This window comes from Carcharodon carcharias, chromosome 19, assembly GCF_017639515.1.
Source record: "Carcharodon carcharias isolate sCarCar2 chromosome 19, sCarCar2.pri, whole genome shotgun sequence".
In the NCBI taxonomy this organism is placed as follows: domain Eukaryota; kingdom Metazoa; phylum Chordata; class Chondrichthyes; order Lamniformes; family Lamnidae; genus Carcharodon; species Carcharodon carcharias.
Window position 1 is genome coordinate 23,645,021 of NC_054485.1, and position 24,351 is coordinate 23,669,371.

The 24,351-nt window shown below is 43.0% G+C and overlaps 1 protein-coding gene across 2 annotated transcripts in view; it reads left to right on the top strand.

The window, feature by feature from the left end:
- The window catches only part of LOC121291524, a 32,639-nt gene extending 25,126 nt beyond the window's left edge, over positions 1–7,513 (top strand). For both annotated transcript variants that reach the window (XM_041212839.1, XM_041212838.1), the window contains exons 4-5: positions 1,080–1,158; positions 4,925–7,513. In XM_041212839.1, the coding sequence (XP_041068773.1) occupies positions 1,080–1,158; positions 4,925–5,328 (483 nt within the window). In that variant the 3' untranslated portion in view covers positions 5,329–7,513. The remainder of the gene's footprint in view (positions 1–1,079; positions 1,159–4,924) is intronic.
- Positions 7,514–24,351: the final 16,838 nt, after the last annotated feature.

Sequence of the window (24,351 nt, forward strand, 5' to 3'; positions counted from 1 at the left end):
TATCTCTTCTCAACTTCCTTTGCTCCAAGGAGAACAACCCCAGCTGCTCCAACCTAACTTAATCGCTAAATTCCCTCATCTCTGGAACCATTCTGGTGAATCTCTTCTGAACGCTCTCAAGGACCTGCCACCTTCAAAGATCTATGCACATGAACTGCCAGGTACCTCCGTCCCTACACACTGTTTAGAACTATGCCATTAAGTCTGTATCGCCTCTCCTTATCCAAAATGCATAATCTCACACTTTTCTGTATTAAATTCCATCTGTCACTTGTCTCCCCTTTCTGCTAGCCTATTTACGGCTTGGTGCAGTCAGCTGGTATCATCCTTACTGTCTGCCACACCTCCAAGATTGGTAAAATTTTGGAAATTTTACTCTGCATTCCGCTATCAGTACTGGGGGGAGATGCACTGACTCAGCAATTGGTGATAGTGAGATGGATTGAATGAAGGATCCTAGGAATCACTGCTGGGATAAATGTACTGAAGTGTAATATCCCAGGAATCAGTGCTAGTAAACTCAACTTTCTAACCCAGATGCAAGAGTGCTACCATTGAGCCATGACTGACACCATTTATGTTCATTCTTAAAAGTAATTGACTTTGTGCATTTCTTGAGATCTAATGGCCAATTTCAACAGTTGGATTAATTTAGTTATTTGGTTTTTCTGAATTGAGAAATATAGATGACGGTTCTAAGCTCAAAGTGCAAAAAATTTAAGATTATCGTGAATGAAGTGAATCAAGAAGTAGTGATTGGAACTTCTGAAAATCAATGAATTGTTGGAGGATATGAGAACTTTTAAAAGATTTATTTGTCTACAGGGTGTGGGAGTCACTGGCTAGGCCAGCATTTATTGCTCATTCCCTAATTGCCCTTGGGAAGGTGGTGGTGAGCCACACCTTTGAACCACTGGAGTTCACGTGATGCAGGTACACCCACAGTGCTGAGGGGAGTCAGGCGTTGACAATTTTGACCTGGTGGGGAAGAATGAGTAAGACCAGAGCGATGTTGATCATTGACAGATAAAATCTGATATAACACTCTCATCCTGTATATCGTTCTGTTTACTCTGCAGAAGGAGGATAATGTTCCTGTTCAACCCAAAGATGATCTAAAACTTACAAATGCTAATGAAATGATTCCAACAATAATTGGTATGTAATGGCTGTAGTGTTTTAAAGAATTAAAATCTCTTGCTGCTGCTGGCTAAAGAGTCACTTGTATCTTGATAAAGGTACTGAACTGCAGCAGACACAATGGGGAAGGTCAGCGGTATTCATCGCTTGTATTAGGTATTCACTTAAATATTGGTTCAGTCTCTAAATACATCTGTGTGCAGCTGCTTTTGCCATAAGCTGTAGTTGGAGTGCCCTCTGCTGGCTCACTAAATAAAGAAACATAAAACTTGCATTTATATAGTGCCTTTCACAACTTCAGGACGTCCCAAAATGTTTTAGAGCCAATAAACTACTTTTAAAGCAAAATATTCTGGGTGCTGGAAATATGAAATAAAAACAGAAAATGCTGGAAATAATCAATAGGTCTGGCAGCATCTGTGGAATGAGAAACAGAGTTTACATTTCAGGTTGATGAGCTTTCATCAGAACTGGAAATGTTAGAGATGTAATAGATATTAAACAAGTTTCGAGGCAGGCAAAGTGGGAAGGAGGGAGAGAACAAGAGGAAAAGTCTGTTTTAGGGTGAGAGGCAGTAGAGATTAATTGACAAAAGCAGTGATAGTGTAAGACAAAAGAGGATAGTATTGGAAAAATAAAAGAAACAAAAGATGACTCCAGCCGTGCTGAAAATGATAAAAGCAGAATCATTACCAGCAACTGATGAAAAAGTGGGAACAATAATTATGACCTGAAATTGCTGAACTCAATGTTGGGTCAGGAACATAGAAACTAGGAGTGGGAGCAGGCCATTTGGCCCTTCAAGCATGCTCCACCATTCAATATGATCATGGCTGATCCTCTATCTCACTGCCATATTTCCGCTTTCTCTCCATACCCCTTGATGCTCCTAGTATCCAAAAATTTATCAATTTCTTTCTTGACTATACTCAGTGACCTAGCCTTCTGTAGTAGAGAATTCAACAGGTTGACCACCCTCCGAGTGAAGAAATTTTTCCTTATCTCAGTCCTAAATGGCCTGCCCCATATCCTGAGACTTAAGGAAAGCCTTAGTTACCAAACAATAGATGAGGTGCTGTTCCTTGAGCTTCCACCCAGCTTCATTAGAGCAGTGTAGGAGACCCAGAAAAGAGATCAGAGGGACATTTGGACTTCCCCTCCCCCAAAGGGCACAGAAGTCAAAAGGCAAATGACCAGAGGCTTGGGGTCTTGTTTGAAAACTGAACGGAGGTGTCTAGCAAAGTAATCACCAAATCTGTGTTTGGTCTCCCTAATGTACAGGATTGTATGTAAAGCAATGTAGTGAATTGCTACATAAAAACCATCTTGCTGCAACATGAAAGGATAAAGAAAGAAACAAGTAAAGATCAACCCAGCAAAACAAAAAACAAAAATCACATTTCAAGATGGAGGCAGAGGTTGTTGAGTCCAGAAGACTGTACAGTGCTGAGTTGAAAGACGAGGTGCTGTTCCTCAAGGGTATGTTGAGCTTCACTGGAACACTGTAGCAGGCCAGGGGCAGGAAGGTCAGCATGGGAGCAAAGTAGAGAATAAGAATGACAAGCAGCCAGAAGCTTGAGATCATGCTTGCGGACGGAACGGTGGTGTTCTGTAAAGCGGTCATCGGTCTGCATTTGGTCTCCCCAATGTAGAAAAGACCCCATAGTGGGCAGCTAATAAGGTATACCAAATTGAAAGAAGTACAAGTAAATTGCTGTATCACCTGGCGTCCTGGACGGTGAAAAGGCAGGAGGTAAAAAGACAAGTGTTACATCATTTGAACTGAAACAGGAAGGTGCTGAGGGATGATTGAAGAGTGGACCAGGGTGTCGCAGAGGGAACAGTCCATTCAGAATACTTTTGAAGTGTAGCTAACTGTTGTAATGTAGGAAATGCAGCAGCCAATTTGTGCACAGCAAGCTCCCCCAAACAGCCATGTGATAAATAACAATCTGTTCTAGTAATGTTGGTTCAGTGATAAATATTGGCCTACAACAGTGAGGCGACCCATCACATTATCTTTTAATGGTGCTATGGAATCATTTATGGCTTCCTGAGGGGGCATAGAGGGCCTCATGTGAAAGACGGCATCTCTGATGATGCAGCACTGACTGGAATGTCAGCCTGGAATTTGTGCTCAAGTTTCTGGAGTTGCTATTCACTGAGTCAAGTTTGTCTCTCAATGTAGAGTACTGGGCAATACAGTCCATGCTGAGCAAGAGCAGCATTCAACAGTACAATGAGGGGTCTTGCTACTCCTGTGCCTGAGACACGGAAGGAAAAAAAAATCAGCCATTATTCTCATGCCTGATATCTATCCAGGGAATCCTGCTGGGAAGTATGGATATTGGGTGCGCAGAGGACTGGAGGTTGGCTATAACTCCCTCTGTGATCAGAAAGCTTGTCATTCACACCTTGGCTCATGTGTAAATCAACAACTTGGGCAAGGCAGGGGCCACCAAAATTGTACCCCGGCAAGAACTGGTGTCCTCGGGGAAAAGAAATGTCCATGGTGCAGAAACAGGCCATTTAATTCAACAGCTCTATGCCAGTGTCTATACTCCACATGAACCTCCAACCACACTTAACTACCTCTACCCACACTGTCCCTTATCTTTTACCTCTTGTATTTAAGGGGAATTTTGATGCATACAAAACTCTTTGCTTTAACCACCCTATGTTGCAGTGAGTTTGACATTCTCACCAATAGAGTAAAGAAATTTCTCAAATTATTTTTGATCTATTATTAACTATTTTATATTTATGTTCTCTGGTTCTGGACTCAGACACAAGTGGAACCAGCATGCTGCTGAACTCATTCATAATTCTTAAGACCTCTAACCTTTTAGTCTTCTTTGTTCCAGAGAAACAACCTCAATCTTTCCTAACAGTTGCAAGCAAGTCTTTCAGTGGAGGAAAGGTTACCTTGAGACATCTGACCTTGAAGGCTATGTCACTACTCCGTCTAATGTTAAATTTGATTCATAGGAACAGGAGTATGTCATTTCACGCATCAAATCTGCTCCACCATTCAATTAGATCATGGCTGATCTCTACCTTAATTCCATTTATCTACTTAGTTCCATATCTCTTACCTAATAAAAATCCATAAATCTTAATTTCGAAATTATCAGTTGGCCACCCCGCCCCACCCTGGCCAACCTCAACAGTTTTTTAAGGAGTGGTTCATATCCACTACCCTTTGTGCAAAGAAGTGCGTCATGACCACCCCTGAATGAACCTAGCTCTAATTTTAATACCACGCCCCTTGTTCAGGGCTCCCTATCAGCAGAAATAGTTTCTCGCTGTTCACTCAATCAAATTCTTCAATCATCTTAACCAACTCAATTAGATTACCCCGTAATCTTCTATGCTCAAGGGAGCATAAGCCCTGTCTTTGCAAGTTAACCCTTTAGCTCAGGTATCACTCTCGTAAATCAGAGCTATGTTGCCTCCAAGGCTTTCATATCCTTCCTGAGATGCAGTGGCCAAATCCACAGCTTAAGCTTGATTCAGACATTGTACTTTTGCTATTAAGAAATTTCTGAAGATGTTACATCTAGATTACAAATATTCTCCTGGTACTTCCTGCATTTTAAGGCATCTAGAATGCCTCCCAAAGATTCCCCTGATGGCTGTATGTGTGCTGAAGACAACGGTCAGGGAAAGAATTTCCAGCATCAAAGGAACAACAACCTTCGTAACCATTCTCATAACTTGTATGTGTCCATTTCTGAATCATGTGAATGACTCTTGACTGAATACTGACCCTCTGCTCCCACAGATCAGCAGACAGGAAATGTGGGCAACACATCTCTCCAACGTATCCCAAGTATTCCTTTGACCAGTCTTGCACAGATTGAAGAAAGCAATGACGACAGTTTGTATGAAGTTGTGAGAGACATCCAGCTAGATGCATGGCAGCCAGAGCAGGCATGTCCAGGGCCACAGAGCCTGGAGTACATGACACCATGCAAGGAAGTGTCTTCAACAGACCCAAGGCAGATAAATGGGTGTGGCAACGAGAACATGGATCCAGTAGAAGGACAGACACCAGCACCAATTTATGCAAACATAGTAAAACCGAGAAACAGAGAATGCCAATCTCTGGATCAGGAGAAACTTGAAGCTAAAAATGAAGTGGAGGTGGAAAAGCCCCCACCTGTCCCAGACAAGCACTTAGATTAAGAAGATTCAGCACAGTGCTGAAGATATCAGATAAAGAAATTACACAGATGGAAGTCAGTTTATTAACTGTTATATCTACCGCCCAGTAGAACAAAGGCAGGTGCATGGGAACACCAGCACTTCCAAATTTCCCTCCAAGGCTGGCATTTTTTGTCCATTGTTGCAATCTCCACAAATACTGATAACTTTTAAAAAGAGATTCAAATTTCTAGTTACTAGCTGAAAGAATGACATGGCAAGATTTCACATTTTAAAACTTTTACTGTATAAATGTCCAAAAACATTAGCGACTGAACGCTATTTTCTTTTAGTAGGCAACTTATATTTCAAACTACAGAGACATTTCCCTTTTATGCTTATCACATATTGCTAAAAGGACTAATTCCGTGGGAAGTGCAAACAGTCCATAGTTACACCCAGCTTCCAATGGGTTCCCATATCCCTGTTTCACCAAGTAGTAACTTTTAAGTGTCTCCAGGCACTTCTCTCAGTTTTTGGAGAGTTCTTTAAAATCACCAACAGCAGTAAAGCCTGTTCCAGTGATTCTTCTTTCCCCTGCCAGACCAGGAGAAATATCCCAGAATCCCTAGAAGGTTGCAGAATGTGTCTCTTTGACTATAGACCATCTTCCTCCCACATCCGTCTGTGGTAGCTCTCAAAGCCAAGCAGCCTCTTCTCTTTGCAGACCACACAGAAACTACTGCCCTTCTGAGATATTCATTGATTTGTAAGGAAGCCTGTGACGCGATCTCAAACATGGCTTCCTTTGCACTCATCCCCAGTGCAATGTGAAACACATTAGCCTTGTATCTAGGTTGAAATGCTGATTAGCTAAGCTTGACCCCAATTCTCCTTCATCTTAGAAGTAAATGGACAGCTTACGGCACAACTGTTTACAACTTGGTACCTTCCACACCTCTTGGAAGACTCAGGGCCTACTGATTGTAATCTCAAAAACTGCTGGCATTGTCTCCAAGTGTCAATTCCTTGCACCTTCTTCTCAGTAAAACAATCTAAGCCTTCCATTGATCCCTAACAATCAAGTCACCCATGCTTACTGTCAGACAGACTGCAGAACAGGTAACAGGACCTCCTTCATTTACCCTAAATTTAAAGCTACAGTGCCAAAATATAATAATCTCATAAACCTAATATTTGTAACATCAATAGTTGCCCATATAGAAGGGGTTGTGAGCTGCCTTCTTTAATTGTTGCAGTCCACGTGGTGAAGATACTCTGTGTTGTTAGGTAGGGTGATCCAGAATTTAGACCCAGCAACAATGAACAATGATTTATGTCCGAATTGGAATGCTAAAGTAAACTGGGAAATTTGGTTAAGGTGTAAGTCAGTAGAGATACGGGGCAGACATTTAAGGAGATGTTTTGAGACACTCAGCAAAGATACATTCCAATGAGAAAGAAAAGTACCAAATTGAAAGAAAAAGCTTACAATTCCACGAAGATTAATGGCAAGTTGGAATATTGGATAGAATATGAAAAACTGCAAAGAATGGCTAAAAAAAGGGAGGAAGAAATTAGAGAATGAGAGAAAACTAGCTAGAAATAAAGAAAAACAGATAGTAAGAGTTTCTACAGTTATCTAAAAAGGAAAAGAATAAAGCGAATTTTGATCTTCTACAGGGTGAGTCTGGGGAGTTAATGTTGGAAATAAGGAAATGGTGGATGAATTGAATAGATATTTTTCATCTGTCTTCATAATGGAGGATACAAATAACATCCCAGAAATAATTGTGCATCAAGAGGTGAAAAGGAGGGAGGAACTTAAAACAATTAGAATCACCAGGGAAGGAGTAGTGAGAAAATTATTAGAAATAAAAGCCGATAAGTCCCAGGTCCTGTTGGACTTCATCCTAGAGTCTTAAAAGAAGTGGCAGCTGAGATAGTAGTGGCATTGGTTTTAATTTTACAAAATTCCCTAAATTCTGGAAAGGTCCCATCAGATTAAAAAATAGTGAATGTGGCTCCTCTATTCAAGAAAGGCAGGGGGACAGAAAGAAAGAAACTCCAGGCACTTAGCTTAACATCTGTCAGAGGAAACATATCCTTCCTGAGATGCAGTGGCCAAATCCACAGCTTCAGCTTGATTCAGACATTGTACTTTTGCTATAAAGAAATTTCTGAAGAAGTTACATCTAGATATTAAAGACTGATGATAACCATGAAACCATTGTTGATTATTGTAAAAACCCATTGGTTCACTATTGCCCTTTAGGGAAGGAAATCTGCTGTCTCTACTTGGTCTGGCCACATATGACTCCAGACCCACAGCAATGTGGTTAACTCTTAAAATGCCCTCTGAACAAGGGCAATTAGGTATGGGAAATAAATGCTGGCCTAGCCAATGATGCCCACATCCCATGAACAAATATAAAAAAGTAAGTGAATATATTATCTGTTTTTAGCAGCTTGGAATAGAAAGTCACAAAACATGACTGGGGTTGAGAGGTGTAACACACAGGAGATGAAGGATGTGTTGCACTGAAAATTTGCACTCACTATATAACATTTTAAGAAAATTCAACTTTTTGAGCAACTCTTTGGCTTGAGTTTGCAATCTCAAAACCTTTGGTTTTGTAGCTAGGGATGGATTGGGAAGAGGAATCCCATGATGTATTGGTACTGCCAACTCTGGTTGGATGTATTCCTGGGGATTCTATCACTCCACCCCCTCAATTCTGCCATTGGTTGTCTGACACATCTATCCTTGCATTGTCCCATGTTTCCACTTCTGCCTCATCCCCAACATTTTTATAACTCGTAAAACTGCAGGAGTTCCTCAGGGTAGTGTCCTAGGCCCAACCATCTTCAGCTGCTTCATCAATGACCTTCCTTTCATCATAAGGTCAGAAGTGGGGATGTTCACTGATGATTACACAATGTTCAGCACGATTTGCAACTCCTCAGATACTGAAGCAGTTCATGTCCACATGTAGCAAGACCTGGAAAATATCCAGGCTTGGGCTGACAAGTGGCAAGTAACATTCACGCCACACAAGTGTCAGGTAATGACCATCTCCAACAAGAGAGAATCCAACCATCGCCCCTTGATGTTCAATGGCATTACCATCACTGAATACCCCACTATCAACATCCTGGGGGTTATCATTGACCAGAAATTGAACTGGACTAGCCATATAAATACTGTGGCTACAAGAGCAGGTTAGACGCTAAAAATCGTGTGACGAGTAACTCACCTCCTGACTCCCCAAAGCCTGTCCACCATCTACAAGGCACAAGTCAGGAATGTGATGGATACTCCCCACTTGCCTGGATGAGTGCAGCCCCTGCATCACTGAAGAAGCTGGACACCGTCCAGGACAAGGCAGTCCGCTTGATTGGCACCGCATCAACAAACATTCATTCCTTCCACCACCGACGCACTGTAGCAGCAGTGTGTACCATCTACAAGGTGCACTGCAGGAATTCACCAAGGCTCCTTAGAGAGTTCCTTCCAAACCCACAACCACTACCACCTAGAAGGGCAGCAAATAGATGGGAACACCACTAGCTGGAAGTTCCCCTCCAAGTCACTCACCATCCTGACTTGGAAATATATCGCCATTCCTTCACTGACGCTGGGTCAAAATTCTGGAACTCCCTAACAGCACCATGGATGTACCTACACCACATCGACTGCAGCTGTTCAAGAAGACAGCTCACCACCACCTTCTCAAGGGCAACTAGGGATGGGCAATAAATGCTGGCCCAGCCAACGAAGCCCACATCCCGTGAATGAATAAAAAAATTAAAATATCCAAAGAAAAAGTGGTGGGGGAGAGCACTTTCTTTTAAAGCCCCAATGAATTTTCCCCGGTTTGCAAATTCATGGAGAACCCAGGGTAATCCTGGGAAGGTGGCAACCCTAACCTTGATGTGTCCTTGGTATCAAAGCTGGGGAATTGGGGAGAAATGCTGTGATTGCTACCACATCCTTCCATGTAGGCCTTGTGAAACTAAGTGTGCTTTCTGCTTTTTCAGAGTCACACTCCCAACTGAAGAATGGATAAAGCTGCTTGTAGTTACTTTTAGTTGAGAGCATTGCAACTTCATAATGAAAATACTGTGACATTGAACAATCAGAACATTTCACTACTGGAGTAAATCACAGTAAACTCCACTCTATGGTTCACTATAAACAACATTTTAAGCACTGTTTCATAGGCTGATAGTGAGTCCCTGTACAGGATTTTTGCATATACTTTCCGTCACAACATGGCTCAGTTTGTTGGACACTCACTCTTCAGTCAGAAGGACTCGATAAAATAATCCAGGCTGATTCTCCAAGGAGTGCTGCATTGTTGGAGGCGCCTTGCTTCGGATTTTGAAGGTCGTATGTCCAGATTTTAAAAAGAGCTGGGAGTTCTACTGATATCAATGTTCCCTCCTCCCAATACAAGAAAGAACAGTGTCTTATTCTTCAAATCAATGCTGTTTATGAGATCTAGCTGCATGCAAAATGGTTGCTGTATTTGCCTACATACTAAAGTCTCTGCATTTTAATGTAATTTGTTGTGTATATGTTGGAAATGTGTGCTATATGAATGAAAATACTTTATATGCTTAGCTGCAGAATGTGTGCATACATGTATGTATGTGAATGGAAGATAACATCCACAAACTCATATTCTGTTATGTGTATATCAGCTGGTGAAGATTCAGATTATTCTGGATTTGCCCCCTGGCCTGTGTTTGATTGGCTGATCAGAAGCATGGGTGCCACTCATGGCCTCACTACCTCTGGTTTAAAGGGTACAGAGCTCTTGTCCTGATAATCAGTGTATGGAAACTGGATATGGACAGGATCAGATTTAATGCCTTTCATTCTTGAATTGTCTACCAATGTTCATTGGCCAGGCTGAGGCTTGAGAATATGATCTCTGGGCAATGCATGTGAAGTGGTACCCCAGCAGGAATTCAAACAGCTAGGAAAGAGTATGGGGGAATGGTGAGTGTTTTGCTGAATGATGTGGTTGAATCCATTCATATGTTGTCCTGTATATAAATATATTTTCACTGGTGCAGCCAGTCAGTTTATAACAGGATTATGCAACATATTAATAAAGCCTTTTGTAAATTTAGAGAAGATATTCCAGTGTATGCTTCTAAACAAACTTTCTTGTCTATTTTATTGCTAGATGAATGGCTGGCAATAGATGGGGAATGCAAAAGGGGAACATGTCTCTCTCTAACAAATATTTAAAGAAGTTAAGGAAGTGAAATTTGCTAGACATATTTGTGTCATTTGCCTATGATAAACGTCTGGAGAACAATAAACAGCAGGTTACACGAATGCATTTACTTGAGAGTTGGAGGTGCTTTACAATACTTACTAACTCGACTACTTATGTACTTACACACTAACCACACTTAATGGGAATGCACTTACATACTAATCTCATGCTTGACTGTATGATGAAAGTACCTCACACCAGTGCACTTTCGGAACTCTACCTAGTCTTGTATAGGGCCAGTGTGAGGGCAGAGCTTGCGATCCTCCGATGAGTAATTTGCACGTGAGCTTAATTTGCATTGATCTCCTGAGCACTGCATGTAATGGATGGGAAGGTCTTCACCACTTACAATGTTAATGTTTAAAACTAGCAGTCACTTACATCAGCCAAAAAGCAATTATCCATTATTCATTTGCATAAACTTCAATTTCAAAGTTGCCAGTTATTGGATCTTAAGGGCTCCGAGTATTTCGGGCAGAGCCTGCTGTGCTGACTCACCAATATGCGTCTCATTTAGGTTCACTGAATGCAAAATGTTGTTAAATGTTAATGTTCAATTCTCTATTGTGCACTTAAAACCGTTCTAATTGGTGTGGCCTTGCAGTTTGTAAATTGACTTTATAGCTTAAATACTGATACGCTGAAGGAAAATTATTTTTGCTGAAATAACTTCACCCCATTATACCACCCATCGTATATAATTGGCAAATTGCATTCATGTGAATATACCTGCTACTGTATTAGTGTGTTTATCAATAAAGGTTATATATCAGACGTTTCTCTATTTCAGCATTTGGGGAGAAGAGTCAGATCTCTACAGGACAAGTGAGCACATCACAAAGCCAGTGCTTTCATCCACCCCTCCAACACTAATTTCTTATGTAATATTTGCAATCAGATTTGCAGATTGAGATTTGGTTTAACATCACATATGAGGCAACACCAATCTAGATGGTGAACAACTGTTCTGCTTGCTGACCACTCATCCAGAGTATCCAAGAATCTCCATCGCTTGAGTCCATTAGCCTGTATTAAGACTAAAAGTTACGGATTATCATGAACTCATTAGCCTCCATTGTTGTAATCCTGCCCCCTGATGCTTTTATCATGGTGCTGCATGACTTGTTCCCTGCTCAATCTGATTTGTGCTTAATACATCATTAGTACTAAACGTATGAGGTGGATCAGGCCTTTGTGTGGTAGGCGGATTGAATGTCTTAAAGATCCACATAATCAGTCATGAGCAGGGTTGTAGTGTGTTGGAACTGTGAGGAGTGGCAACACACATGCCAACCCTACTGTTTTGGGACTGGATGCGCTGAATCCCTAATCACAACTGGTACATTGGGGAGATGTTAAATGAAAGGCAACCGATCAGGTGTCTCTTCGTTGAGGTGGCATGGAGGGTCTACAAAAAGTGATAATTAGATAATCTCTGAACCTCCATTGTGCACAGGTTTACATTTGGCAGGAGACAGTTATGGGCATAGCTGTAATTATATTCTGGCCACAAGGGAGAGTACTTCATCAGATGACAGCTATTTAGGGAAGGAAGTAGCATTACAGAGCAATAACTGTGTAGTTTCCCTATATTACAACAGTGACTACACTTCAAAAATACTTTCTTGGCTTTAAAGTGCTTTCTTTCAGACATCCTGAGACTGTGAAATATAAATTATATATAGATTATATAAATAACAAGTTCATTCTTTCTTTACAAGTCAATAATAGCACAAAACTTCTAAACTCCACAAAGTCACAGATCAGAATAGATATTGTTGAATGGAACAGGAGCATTATTCTTTGGGGAAAATCCTTTTAGTGTTTATTGCTGATATTGTGTGTTATTCTTTTATCAATATGGCAGAGTACTGAATTTCCTCTAGGGGTTTCTCGCAAAAATTGCAGTTTTACAGAAAGTTATATAACCAAACATGTGAAAGACAATAGGGATTCTTACACAGCTTGGATAGAAGGAAAAGCGGGGTGGGGGGGAGAAGAGAGGATTTGATGGCATATTGTTTTAAAAATAACATTTTAGGAATACACTGTTAGTAACTTGAGACATGATGTGGTAAGTGTGGTGTGCTTGAGAGGAAATGTTGACTTTAGGCCTTCAGTTCCTAAAGCTCTCTTAACACTTGGTGTTTTCCTCACATTATGTTTGGAAAATTTCTGTGCCTCCATTGTGCACAGGCTTACATTTGGCAGGAGACAATTACTGTAATTGTATTCTTGGCCACAAGGGAGAGTATTTCATCAGATGACACCTATTTAGGGAAGGAAGTAGCATCACAGAGCAATAATGATATGTAGTTTCCCTATATTACAACAGTGGCTACACTTTGAAAATATTTTCTTTGCTATTTGTATATTTTGTAGGTTAATTGAGAGATTGATTGCTGTAATTGATCAATAACTCCATTATTATTGTACTGTACCATGCAACTACCAGAATGGTAGAGGCGAACTAGAAGAATTTTGGTCTTTGTTGTCTAGCAATTCCTATGTGCCAGTGTTGGATGAGCAGAAAGTTCCTCCAACTAAATATTAGGAAGACCGAAGCCATTGTCTTTGGTCCATGCCATAAACTCCATTCTCTAGCCACCAATTCCATACCTCCCCCGGCAACAATCTCGGGTTGAACCAGACTGTTCACAACTTCGGTGTCGTCTTTGGCTCTTGAGATGAGCTTCTAACCACATATCTGCACCAATAGTAAGACCGTCTATTTTCATCTCTGTGCAAACACTGCTGCCTCAGCTCATCCATTGCTGAAATCCTCATCCATGCCTGTATTACCTCTAGATTTGACTATTTCAATGCTGTCTTCTCAACTTCCACCCCCTCCCCTCCCCCCAATAAATGTAAGAGCATCCAAAATTCTGTTATTCACATCCTAACTGGCACTGGGTGACAGCTCTGTGCTTGCTGGTCTATTAAGAAACCCCTCAAATTTAAAATTCTCCTCCTGGTTTTCAAATCCCTCCATAGTCTTGTCCCACTCTATGCCTATAACCTCCTCCAGCCCTACACCATTCTGAGACATTTACCTGGGTCGTTGCACATACTTGCACATCCCAAAATTGAATCACCCCACTATTGATATAGCCACCACTGTGTTCCAAAGCAGCATCTGGGACATCTTGTAAATAGATACAGCATGTGTGGTCGGAGTGTGATGCATCTGTGACGATAATAGAGGTTTTGCCCTCTGAGGTATGTGGGACCTGCTCAGGCCCCAACTCCTACCTCGCAGCAGTCAGGGAGGTTTGCCTTTTCCTGGAATGCTAATTGGGTTTTGTGGTTAGGGGTTAGAGTTTGGAGCTAGTCTATTGATTGTAATAGGAGCTAGATTTTTGGACCACTCAAAATTCCAATATTGGCCTGTAGTAGGCCTAAAGCCTGCAATCATTAATTTTTGCAATTTGATATTTTTGCATTTTATTTCTGCTTTGCTCTTGATTTTAAGAGAATTTGTGTTAAGCCTGTATTGAATTCTTAAAAGTCACTTTGGAGACCTTGATTTAAAATTGTGATTTTGATTTGAATAAATGAAGTAACTAAGCAATTTTGTAATCAACAGTAATCAGTAGTGATATTATTAACTGCGGACTTGTTCTTTTTTCCCCCAAGGATTCCTTCGCTTGTTTCATGCTGGTCAAAATAGGCCATGTTCACAATAATTGTTTTGTCTAAACTACTGTTTTTCCTCTTCTGGCTAGATTTGCTAAAATAAAAGTTGTTTTCTATTGTTTAACAGGTATCAATTCTTACTGCATTCTACGAGCCAGAACAATGGACTTGCATGTGGGGTGGTCAACTATGGTGTGAAATCAGGAGATTGATGAACAGAATAATTTGGTTTATGGCAGATGGAAGACACTATCAAAAAGGTGTGCAAACAGCCCAAGTCCTGCAAGCCTCGGAGTGCCTGTGAGAAGAATATAATAAGGACTCATGGTTGTCAGGTTGTTTTGAGAAAGTCCAGATGGAGGCCTCAGAAGGCTGGAATGGAGCCAGAAATTGGAATAAAGGGGCACAGCATCCAGCGTTCAGGGCTCCAGCCAGTGTGGAATAGTCAACCACTGAAGAATATGGAGGAAGGGACTTCAACAGAATGACTGGCCAAAGAGTCCATCCCTGTGCAAGGTTATTCGGAGACTTGGTGATGTGTACACCATGCGGAACTGTACCACTTTAGGGAAATTTCTTGAACAGACCAATTTGGGGTTACCATTTGTGCTACAATGAAGTTGTATTTCTTCCTTTCTTTTAATATTTGTGTTACTTATATATATTTTCCTTTTTTAAAATAAAGTAATCTTTCCTTTTTATCATTAATAATTGTTTAATAAAAGCTGTTGTTTTCACACATTACTTGGTACTGAGTCATTCATTCCTGTTATGTCCGAGCCTAAAAGAGACGCTGCAAGGGACTCTCACCCGCAAGGGGATATTGTGCATCCTTGGAATGCATCGTACAATCACTGTCAGATTCAGGGTGTTCAAGGCTATGGATCCATGACATGAATTAGAATTAAGATACAGATCAGTTATGAATAGCGGAATAGGGTAGAGGATGAATGGCCTACTCTGGTCCTATGCTCCTAGTATGCAGCAGTAATAGGCTGTTAATGCATTCTATAGGTATAGTTTCTAGACTGAACATTAATTTTGTAGTTTAATGTTCTAGAAGATCAGTTAGAACCGCTTTGTGATGTTGTATTGTCACTGTTATGTCATTGCTGTGGAGAAACGATTTTTATTTTCTTTCATCCACACAAGCAATGTGGGGATATGGTTAATGCACAGTTTTGTATTGGTTCAGGTTAAGCATTTTACTGTTGGCTCTAAGTTTAATTCACTAACAAATGGTAAGTCTCTTTTCCCAATATTATAAAGGCACTGTTTTCAAGCAGGAAAGTGTAACAGGTTTGTTTTCTGTTTTCTCAACCACACCATTTCCCCCATCCCCTTTCATGAAGACACTGACTAATGCTGGTTTCACACGAACCGCCAACCTTTCTGTTCTCAGTCCAAGGAATCACACTGCTCATGTGAACTTAGATGCTGAATGCTGGCAGGCTATAATTAATTGGGGACACATGAGCTGAGCATGAACCCATCTCTGCTCCTGCCTCAGCACATCCACAGGTGAAACCCTCATCCATGCTTTTGTTAAACTCAATATGTTCTCCTGGCTGACCTCCCTACTTGTACCCTTCATAATTCTGCTGCCTGTATCCTGACACACGCGATGTATCATTTCCTGACACACATGTGCTCACTGACCTACTTTGACCTCCAGTCTGGTAGCATTTTAAAATTCTTATCCTCGTTTTCAAATCCTTCCATAGCCTCACCCCTCCCTAACTCTACCACCCTCTGAAATTTGTGCACTCCTCAGTTCTGGCCTCATGTATCCTCGATTTTCATTGCTCCACCATTAGCAACCAAGGCCTGGAGCTCTGGAATTCCCTCCATTAACATCTCCACTTCTCAGCCTCTCGGTGCTCCTATATAATACTCCTTAAAACCTATCTCTATGGAGTTTTTGATCAACTGTCTTGATATCTCTTATGCTGCTTGGTGTTAAAATTTGTTTAATAATACTACAGTGAAAATATTTTACTACATTAAAAGCACTATATAAATGCATGTTGTTGTTGCGCCTGTTCTATCCTGAAGGCCACAGAAATGCACTTTCCAGCAGGTGTCAGTATAATGATTAGCAGTAACTTTGGCTGATTTATTCTCTCCTTCCAGTGATATGTGAAGACAATTGTAGCACCAGTAAAGAAAGAACAGCTTGCATTTCCATAGCGTTTTTCACAACCACAGGTCATCCCAAAGCACTTCACAGCCAATAATCAACACCAACCCCCTCCACCTCTCTGTCTCTCTATCTCTCCGCCCCCCACACACACACCTTAAACCAGCTTATATTTCAGCTCTTTCCTGGACTCGAACTCAAGTTCTGTCGAAGGGTCATGAGGACTCGAAACGTCAACTCTTTTCTTCTCCGCCGATGCTGCCAGACCTGCTGAGTTTTTCCAGGTAATTCTGTTTTTGTAATGTATTTTTGAGGTGTGGTCATTGTTGTAATATAGGAAACAATGGAGCCAATTTGCACATGGCAAAGTTCCAGTAAAACAATGTGATAATGACCCGATGTTTTAATTATGTTGATTGAGAGACAGATGTTAGCTAGGACAGCAGGGAGAACTCCCCTGCTCTTCTTCAAAATAGTGCCATGTGATAATTTACTTGAGGAGGACAGATGGGACCTCGGTTTAATATCTCAACTGAAAGACGGTGCCTCCAAGAGTGCAGTACTCCCTCAGTACTACATTAGAGTGCTAGTTTATGTGCTCAAATCTCTGGAATGGAACTTGAATTTACAACTTCTAACTCAGAGATGGCTGTACTACCTACTGAGTCGCGCTGATGGAAAGGCTGAAAATTGAACCTGGGACTTACAGGCATGCATGGCTCAGGAACACACAATAAGCGCCTTCGCTCATTAAGCCACTTGAAAACTGAGAAGCTGAAGATGTTGTCCAAAAGTCACTTGAAATTTGCTTTGGTTATGACAGATTCACTTCCATGTGGCAATTTCTCTTTCCGCATGATGGAGCTTGGGCTGTACGACGTAATTCAAACAACCATAACGCTAATTTCGATTTCACTGCAGATTATGAAAGAATACTACATTTATACTACAACTGAAGAAGTGCAGTTATGGAATAAACATTGCCTGAATCTTGAGTCAGAGCACAAGCTGCCAATGGAGAGAAATGGAATGACGGTCCCTGTGGGAGTCAGTCTGAGCCTTAATGTTCAATTTACACTCTATGTCCCGAACTGCTTCCTCCAATAACTAACCCAGCGTGAATGTACCTCAAACACAATTATAAAATCTTTTCTCACACCCCTTATGGTTTCTGAATATAATTACTGTTTTTGTTTAGCTTAAGAGAATCTCTCGACTGAGCTGTGTGGAATTAATTGCTCTCATACTTCTTGGTAATCAAAGACAATAAGTGAAAAAGGTAAGAAAGTTACACATTAATAATATAGAGGGAGGCTCAATGTACCGATAGTCTTGCTCACCTAGAACATGACTTTGATATTATATGTAAATTTATACTTCATAAATTGCCTATAACCTTACAGAAATTAGTTCTTCCCATAAAACTGGTGGCATTCCCATCATATTCTACGTAGATGAAGCAATAGTTTTTTTTTAATGGCATAAACATTATACCATGGAAGGCCAACCATGGCTCAGTGAGTAGCACACTCATGCTAAGGGAGTGTTACACAGTCAGTAGTGCTGTCTTTCAAATGAGATGTCAAACCAGGTATGCATTTGCCCTCTCAGGTTATGTAGACAATCCATACACTATTTTGAAACAGAACATGGGAATTATCCTTGGTGTCCTGGCCAATATTTATCTCTTAAGCAATATTGTGTAAGAATTTAAGAAAAAACTTGCATTTATATAACACCTTTCATGACCACCAGATGTCTCAAAATGCTTAACTACCAATGAAGTACTTTTGAAGTGTAATCAATGTTGTAATTTAGGAAATGCGGCAACCAATACGTGCACAGCAAGCTTCCACAAACAGCAATGTGATTATGACCAGATAATCTGTTTTTTGAGATGTTGATTTTTTTTAATTCATTCATGGGATGTAGGCTTTGCATTTATTGCCCATCCCTAGTTGCCCTTGAGAAAGTGGTGGTAAGCTGCCTTCTTGAACCACTGCAGTCCATGTGGTGTAGGTACGCCCACAGTGCTGCTAGAAAGGGAGTTCCAGGACTTTGACCCAGTGACTTCGAAGGAACGGCGATATATTTCCAAGTCAGGATGGTGAGTTACTTGGCGGGTGGGCGGGGTGGGGGGTGGTGGGGGGAGAGATCTACAGGTGGTGGTGGTGTTCCCATCTATCTGCTGCCCTTCTCCTTCTAGGAGATAGTGGTCGTGGGTTTGGAAGGTCCTGTTCAAGGAGCCTTGGTGAATTCCTGCACTAGAGGGTACACACTGCTGCTACAATGCATCGGTGGTGGAGGAAGTGAATGTTTCTGGATGTGGTGCCAATCAAGCGGGCTGCTTTGTCCTGGACGATGTCCAGCTTCTTCAGTGTTCTGGGAGCTGCACTCATTCAGGCAATTGGGGAGTATTCCATCACATTCCCGACTTGTGCCTTGTAGATGGTGGACAGGCTTTGGGGAGTCAGGTGGTGAGTTACTCGTCACATGATTCCTAGCCTCTGACCTGCTCTTGTAGCCACAGTATTTATATGGCTAGTCCAGTTCATTTCTGCTCAATAGTAACCCCCAGGATGTTGATACTGGGGGATTCAGTGATGGTAACGCCATTGAATGTCAAGGAGCAGTGGTTACATTCTCTCTTGTTGGTGATGGTCATACCTAGCACTTGTGTGGCATGGATGTTATTGGCCACTTGTCAGCCCAAGCCTGGATATTGTCCAGGTCTTGCTACATTTGGACATGGACTCCTTCAGTATCTGAGGAGTCACGAACAGTGCTGGACATTATGCAATCTTCAGCAAACATCCACACTTCTGACCTTATGATGGAAGGAAGTTCATTGATGAAGCAGCTGAAGATAGTTGGGCCTAGAACACTACCCTGAGGAACTCCTGCAGTGATGTCCCGGAGCTGAGATGACAGACCTCCAACAACCACAGCCATCTTCCTTTACGCTAGCTATGACTCTAACCAGCAGAGAGTTTTCCTCTGATTCCCATTGACTCCAGTTTTGCTAGGAATCCTTAATGCCACACATGGTCAAATGCAGCCTTGATGTCAAGGGCAGTCACTCTCACCTCACCTCGGGAGTCAGCTCTTTTGTCCATGTTTGAACCTAGGCTGTAATGAGGTCTGGAGCTGAGTGGCCCTGTCAGAACCCAAACTGGGCATCAGTGAGCAGGTTATTGCTAAGCAAGTACCGCTTGATAGCACTGTTGATGACCCCTTCCGTTACTTTACTGATGATCGAGAGTGGGACAGTAATTGGCTGGGTTGGATTTGTCCTGCTTTTGGTGTGCAGGACATACCTGGGCAATTTTCCACATAGCCAGGTAGATGCCAGTGTTGTAGCTGTAGCGGAACAGCTTGGCTAGGGGTGCAGCAAGTTCTGGAGCACAAGTCTTCAGAACTATTGCCGGAATATTGTCAGGGTCCTTAGCCTTTGCCGGAATATTGTCAGGGCCCTTAGCCTTTGCACTATCAAGTGCCGTTTCTTGATATCACGTGGAGTGAATCAAATTGGCTGAAGACTGGCATCTATGATGCTGGAGACCTCCAGAAGAGGCCGAGATGGATCAACCACTCGGCACTTCTGGCCGATGATTGTTACAAATGCTTCAGCCTTATCTTTTGCTGTGCTGGGCTCCTCCATCATTAAGGACAGGGATATTTGTGGAGCCTCCTCCTCCAGTGAGTTGTTTAATTGTCCACCACCATTCATGACTGGATGTGGCAGGACTGCAGAGCTTAGATCTGATCCATTGGTTGTGGGGTCGCTTATCTCTATCACTTGCTGCTTATGCTGTTTGGCACGCAAGTAGTCCTGTGTTATAGCTTCACCAGGATGACACTTCATTTTTAGGTATGCCTGGTGCTGCTCCTGGCATGCCCTCCTGCACTCTTCATTGAACCAGGGTTGATCCCCTGGCTTGATGGTAATGGTAGAGTGGGGGATATGCCGGGCCATGAGGTTACAGATTGTGTTCGAGTACAATTCTGCTGCTGCTGATGGCTCACAGCGCCTCATGGATGCCCAGTCTTGAGTTGCTAGATCTGTTCGAAATCTATTCCATTTAGCATGACAGTGGTGCCACACAATACGATGAAGGCTATCCTCAAAGTGAAGGCGGGACTTTGTCTCCATAATGACTGTGTGGTGATTACTCCTACCGATACTGTCCTGGACAAATGTATCTGTGGCAGGCAGGTTGGTGAGGGTGAGTATGTTTTACCCTTTTGTTGGTTCCCTCACCACCTGCCACAGACCCAGTCTAGCAGCTATATCATTTAGGACTTGGTCAGCTTGGTCAGTAGTGGTGCTACCGAGTCACTCTTGGTAATGGACATTGAAGGCTCCCACCCAGAGTACATTCTGCACCCTTGCAACCTTCAGTATTTCCTCCAAGTGATTTTCAACATGGAGGAGCGCTGATTCATCAGCTGATGGAGGGTGGTACGTGGTAATCAGCAGGAAGTTTCCTTGCCTATGTTTGACCTGATGCCATGAGACTTCATGGGGTCTGATGTTGAGGGCAAATCCCTCCTGACTGTATACCACTGTACGCCACCTCTGTTGGGTCTGTCCTGCCAATGGGACAGGACATACCCAGGGATGGTGATGGTGGAGTCTGGGACATTATCTGTAAGATATGATGCCGTGAGAATGACTGTGTCAGGCTGTTGTTTGACTAGTCTGAGAGACAGCTCTCCCAATTTTGGCACTAGCCCCTCAATGTTAGTAAGGAGGACTTTGCAGGGTTGACAGGTTGTGACTGCCGTTGTCGTTTCTGGTGCCTAGGTCGATGCTGGGTGGTCCGTCGGTTTCATTCCTTTTTTGTGCTTTATTGTGGTTTGTTACAACTGAGTGGCTTCCAAGGCCATTTCAGAGGCATTTTAGAGTCAATCACTTTGCTGAGAGCCCCATGTAGGCAAGACCAGGTAAGCACGACAGATTTCCTTCCCTAAAGGACATTAGTGAACCAGATGGGTTTTTACATTAGTGAACCAGATGGGTTTTTACAACAATCAACAATGGTTTCATGGTCATCATTAGATCTTGAATTCAAATTCCACCATCTGCTGTGGTGGGATTCAAACTCAGATCCATGGAGCTTTACCCTGGCTCTCTGGATAATTCCAGTATGCCATCACCTCCCCCCTAAAGAAAGATAAATGATCTGATCATTATCACATCACTGTTTGGAGTACCACCAATTTTATCACGTTATCACATTACTCACACTGAATCCCTCCAAAACCATACCCAGAACATTCCATCTCCACAATCCTAGCGCCAAAAAAGAATTGCATATCTACATGGATGGTCAGCAACTAAAATAAGATCCCAACCCAACATACTTGGGAGTGATTTTAATTAGGATTTTATCCTTCTGGGATATCTGGAGGAAACAGCAGCAAAGGTCAAAACCAGAAACAATCTATTAACCAAACTTTCTGGATCTACATGGGGTGCTGCTGCCACAACAATTCTGACCTCAACACAGGCCCTATCATATACTGCAGCAGACAACTGGCAAAGGTCATCACGCACGCACATCTAGTGAACACTTTTTTTTTGCAAAAATATACTTTATTCATAAATCTTCAAAAACATTTCGAAACATTTCAAATCACCATTACAAAAATACAAACAGATTCAACTTTTACAACATGAAACACAAGGTGTATCAGAAAAATCAATGAATATTTCAATCATTGGCAGACATACATTTTAATCTGTACAGCCTGAGGGGCTCTTTACAGTTCCCAGCCCCCCAGTGCATTGTGGCAGAAAGGTCTTAGGCAGCGACCCTTCCCCATTGCGCCTTTGCGGCGGCTGTCCCAAACTTAACTGTGTCCCTCAGCACGTAGTCCTGGACCTTGGAAAGTGCCAGTCTGCAACACTCGGTCGGGGACAACTCTTTGCGCTGGAAAACCAACAAGTTTCGGGCAGACCAAAGAGCGTCTTTCACCGAGTTGATGATCCTCCAGCTGCAGTTGATGTTTGTCTCAGTGTGTGTCCCTGGGAACAGCCCGTAGAGCACAGAGTCCTCTGTCACAGAACTGCTCGGAATGAACCTCGACAGCAACCACTGCATCTCTCTCCAGACCTTCTTTGCAAAGACACAATCTACAAGGAGGTGAACAACGGTCTCTTCCCCACCACAGCCACCTCGAGGGCAACGTGCAGAGGGGGTGAGACTCCTGGCGTGTAGGAAGGATCTTACAGGAAGGGCCTTTCTCACCACCAGCCAAGCTACATCTTGGTGTTTGTTGGGAAGTTCTGGTGATGAGGCATTCTGCCAAATGACTTTGTCAGTGTGCTCAGGGAACCATCCCACAGGATCCATCCTCTCCTTTTCCCTCAGGGCCTTTAAGACGTTACGTGCCGACCACTGCCTGACGGACTTGTGGTCGAAGGTGTTTCCCTGCATAAATTTTCCCACGAGGGACAGGTGGTATGGCACAGTCCAACTACTTGGAGCGTTCCGCGGCAGCGTGGCCAGACCCATCCTTCGCAACACCGGGGACAGGTAGAACCTCAGCATGTAGTGACACTTGGTGTTTGCGTACTGAGGGTCTACGCACCGTTTGATGCAGCCGCACACAAAGGTAGCCATCAGTATGAGGGCGATGTTGGGCACGTTTTTTCCCCCTTTATCTAGAGGCTTGTACATCGTGTCCCTGTGAACACGATCCATTTTCGACCTCCAGATAAAGCGGAAGATGGCTCGGGTGATCGCCACCACACAGGAGTGTGGAATGGGCCAGACCTGCGCCACGTACAGCAACAGCGAGAGTGCCTCACACCTGATGACCAGGTTCTTACCCGCAATGGAGAGGGAGCGTCGCTCCCACAAGCCCAGTTTCCTTTTCACCATTGACACTCACTCCTTCCAGTTCCTAACGCGCGCCCTGGTCCCTCCGAACCATATCCCCAGCACCTTCAGGCCATCAGCCCTGACAGTGAAGGGGACAAAGGATCGGTCAGCCCAGTTCCCAGAGAACATGGCCTCGCTCTTCCCACGATTTACCTTGGCTCCCGAGGCCAGTTCGAAATGGTCGCAGATGTGGATAAGTCTGTGCACCAACAGCGGATCCGAGCAGAAGACGGCGACATCGTCCATGTACAGGGAGACTTTGATCGGAGTCCCTCCACTACCTGGGATCGTCACTCCTCTTAGGCCCGGATCCTTCCTGATGGACTCAGCAAAGGGTTCTATGCAACACACGAAAAGAACAGGCGAGAGAGGGCAGCCCTGCCTGACTCCAGATTTAATAGGTAAGCTATCTGATTCCCACCCATTGATTGAGACTGCACTACTGATGTTAGTGTAGAGCAGTTGGATCCAATTGCGAATTCCCTCCCCAAACTCCATTTTGGAGAGTACATCCACCATATAGGTATGCGATATTCTGTCAAAGGCCTTCTCCTGATCCAAGCTGATGAGGCAGGTATCCACACCCCTGTCCTGTACATAGGCAATCGTATCCCTGAGCAGCACAAGGCTGTCAGAGATCTTCCTGCCTGGCACAGTGCAGGTCTGGTCAGGGTGGATCACCAATTCCAGAGTGGATTTGACCCGATTGGCGATGACCTTGGACAGAATTTTATAGTCCACATTCAACAGTGAAATGGGTCGCCAATTTCTAATTTCCTTCCTTTCCCCCTTGCGCTTGTAGATGAGGGTGATAATGCCTTTCCTCATGGATTCTGACATACTGCCAGCCAGGAGCATACTCTCGTACACTTCTAGCAGGTCTGGGCTGATCCAGTCCCACAGAGCCAAATACAACTCCGACGGCAAGCCGTCGCTTCCGGGAGTTTTACTCTTCTCGAAGGACTCAAGGGCCTCAGTCAGTTCGTCAGGAGTTAGCACTTTGTCCAGACTCTCCCGTGTACTGTCATCTAAGACCTCCATGATAGAGGACAGGAAGGACTGGGAGGCCGTGCTGTCCGTGGGCTTCACGTCATACAATCCGGCA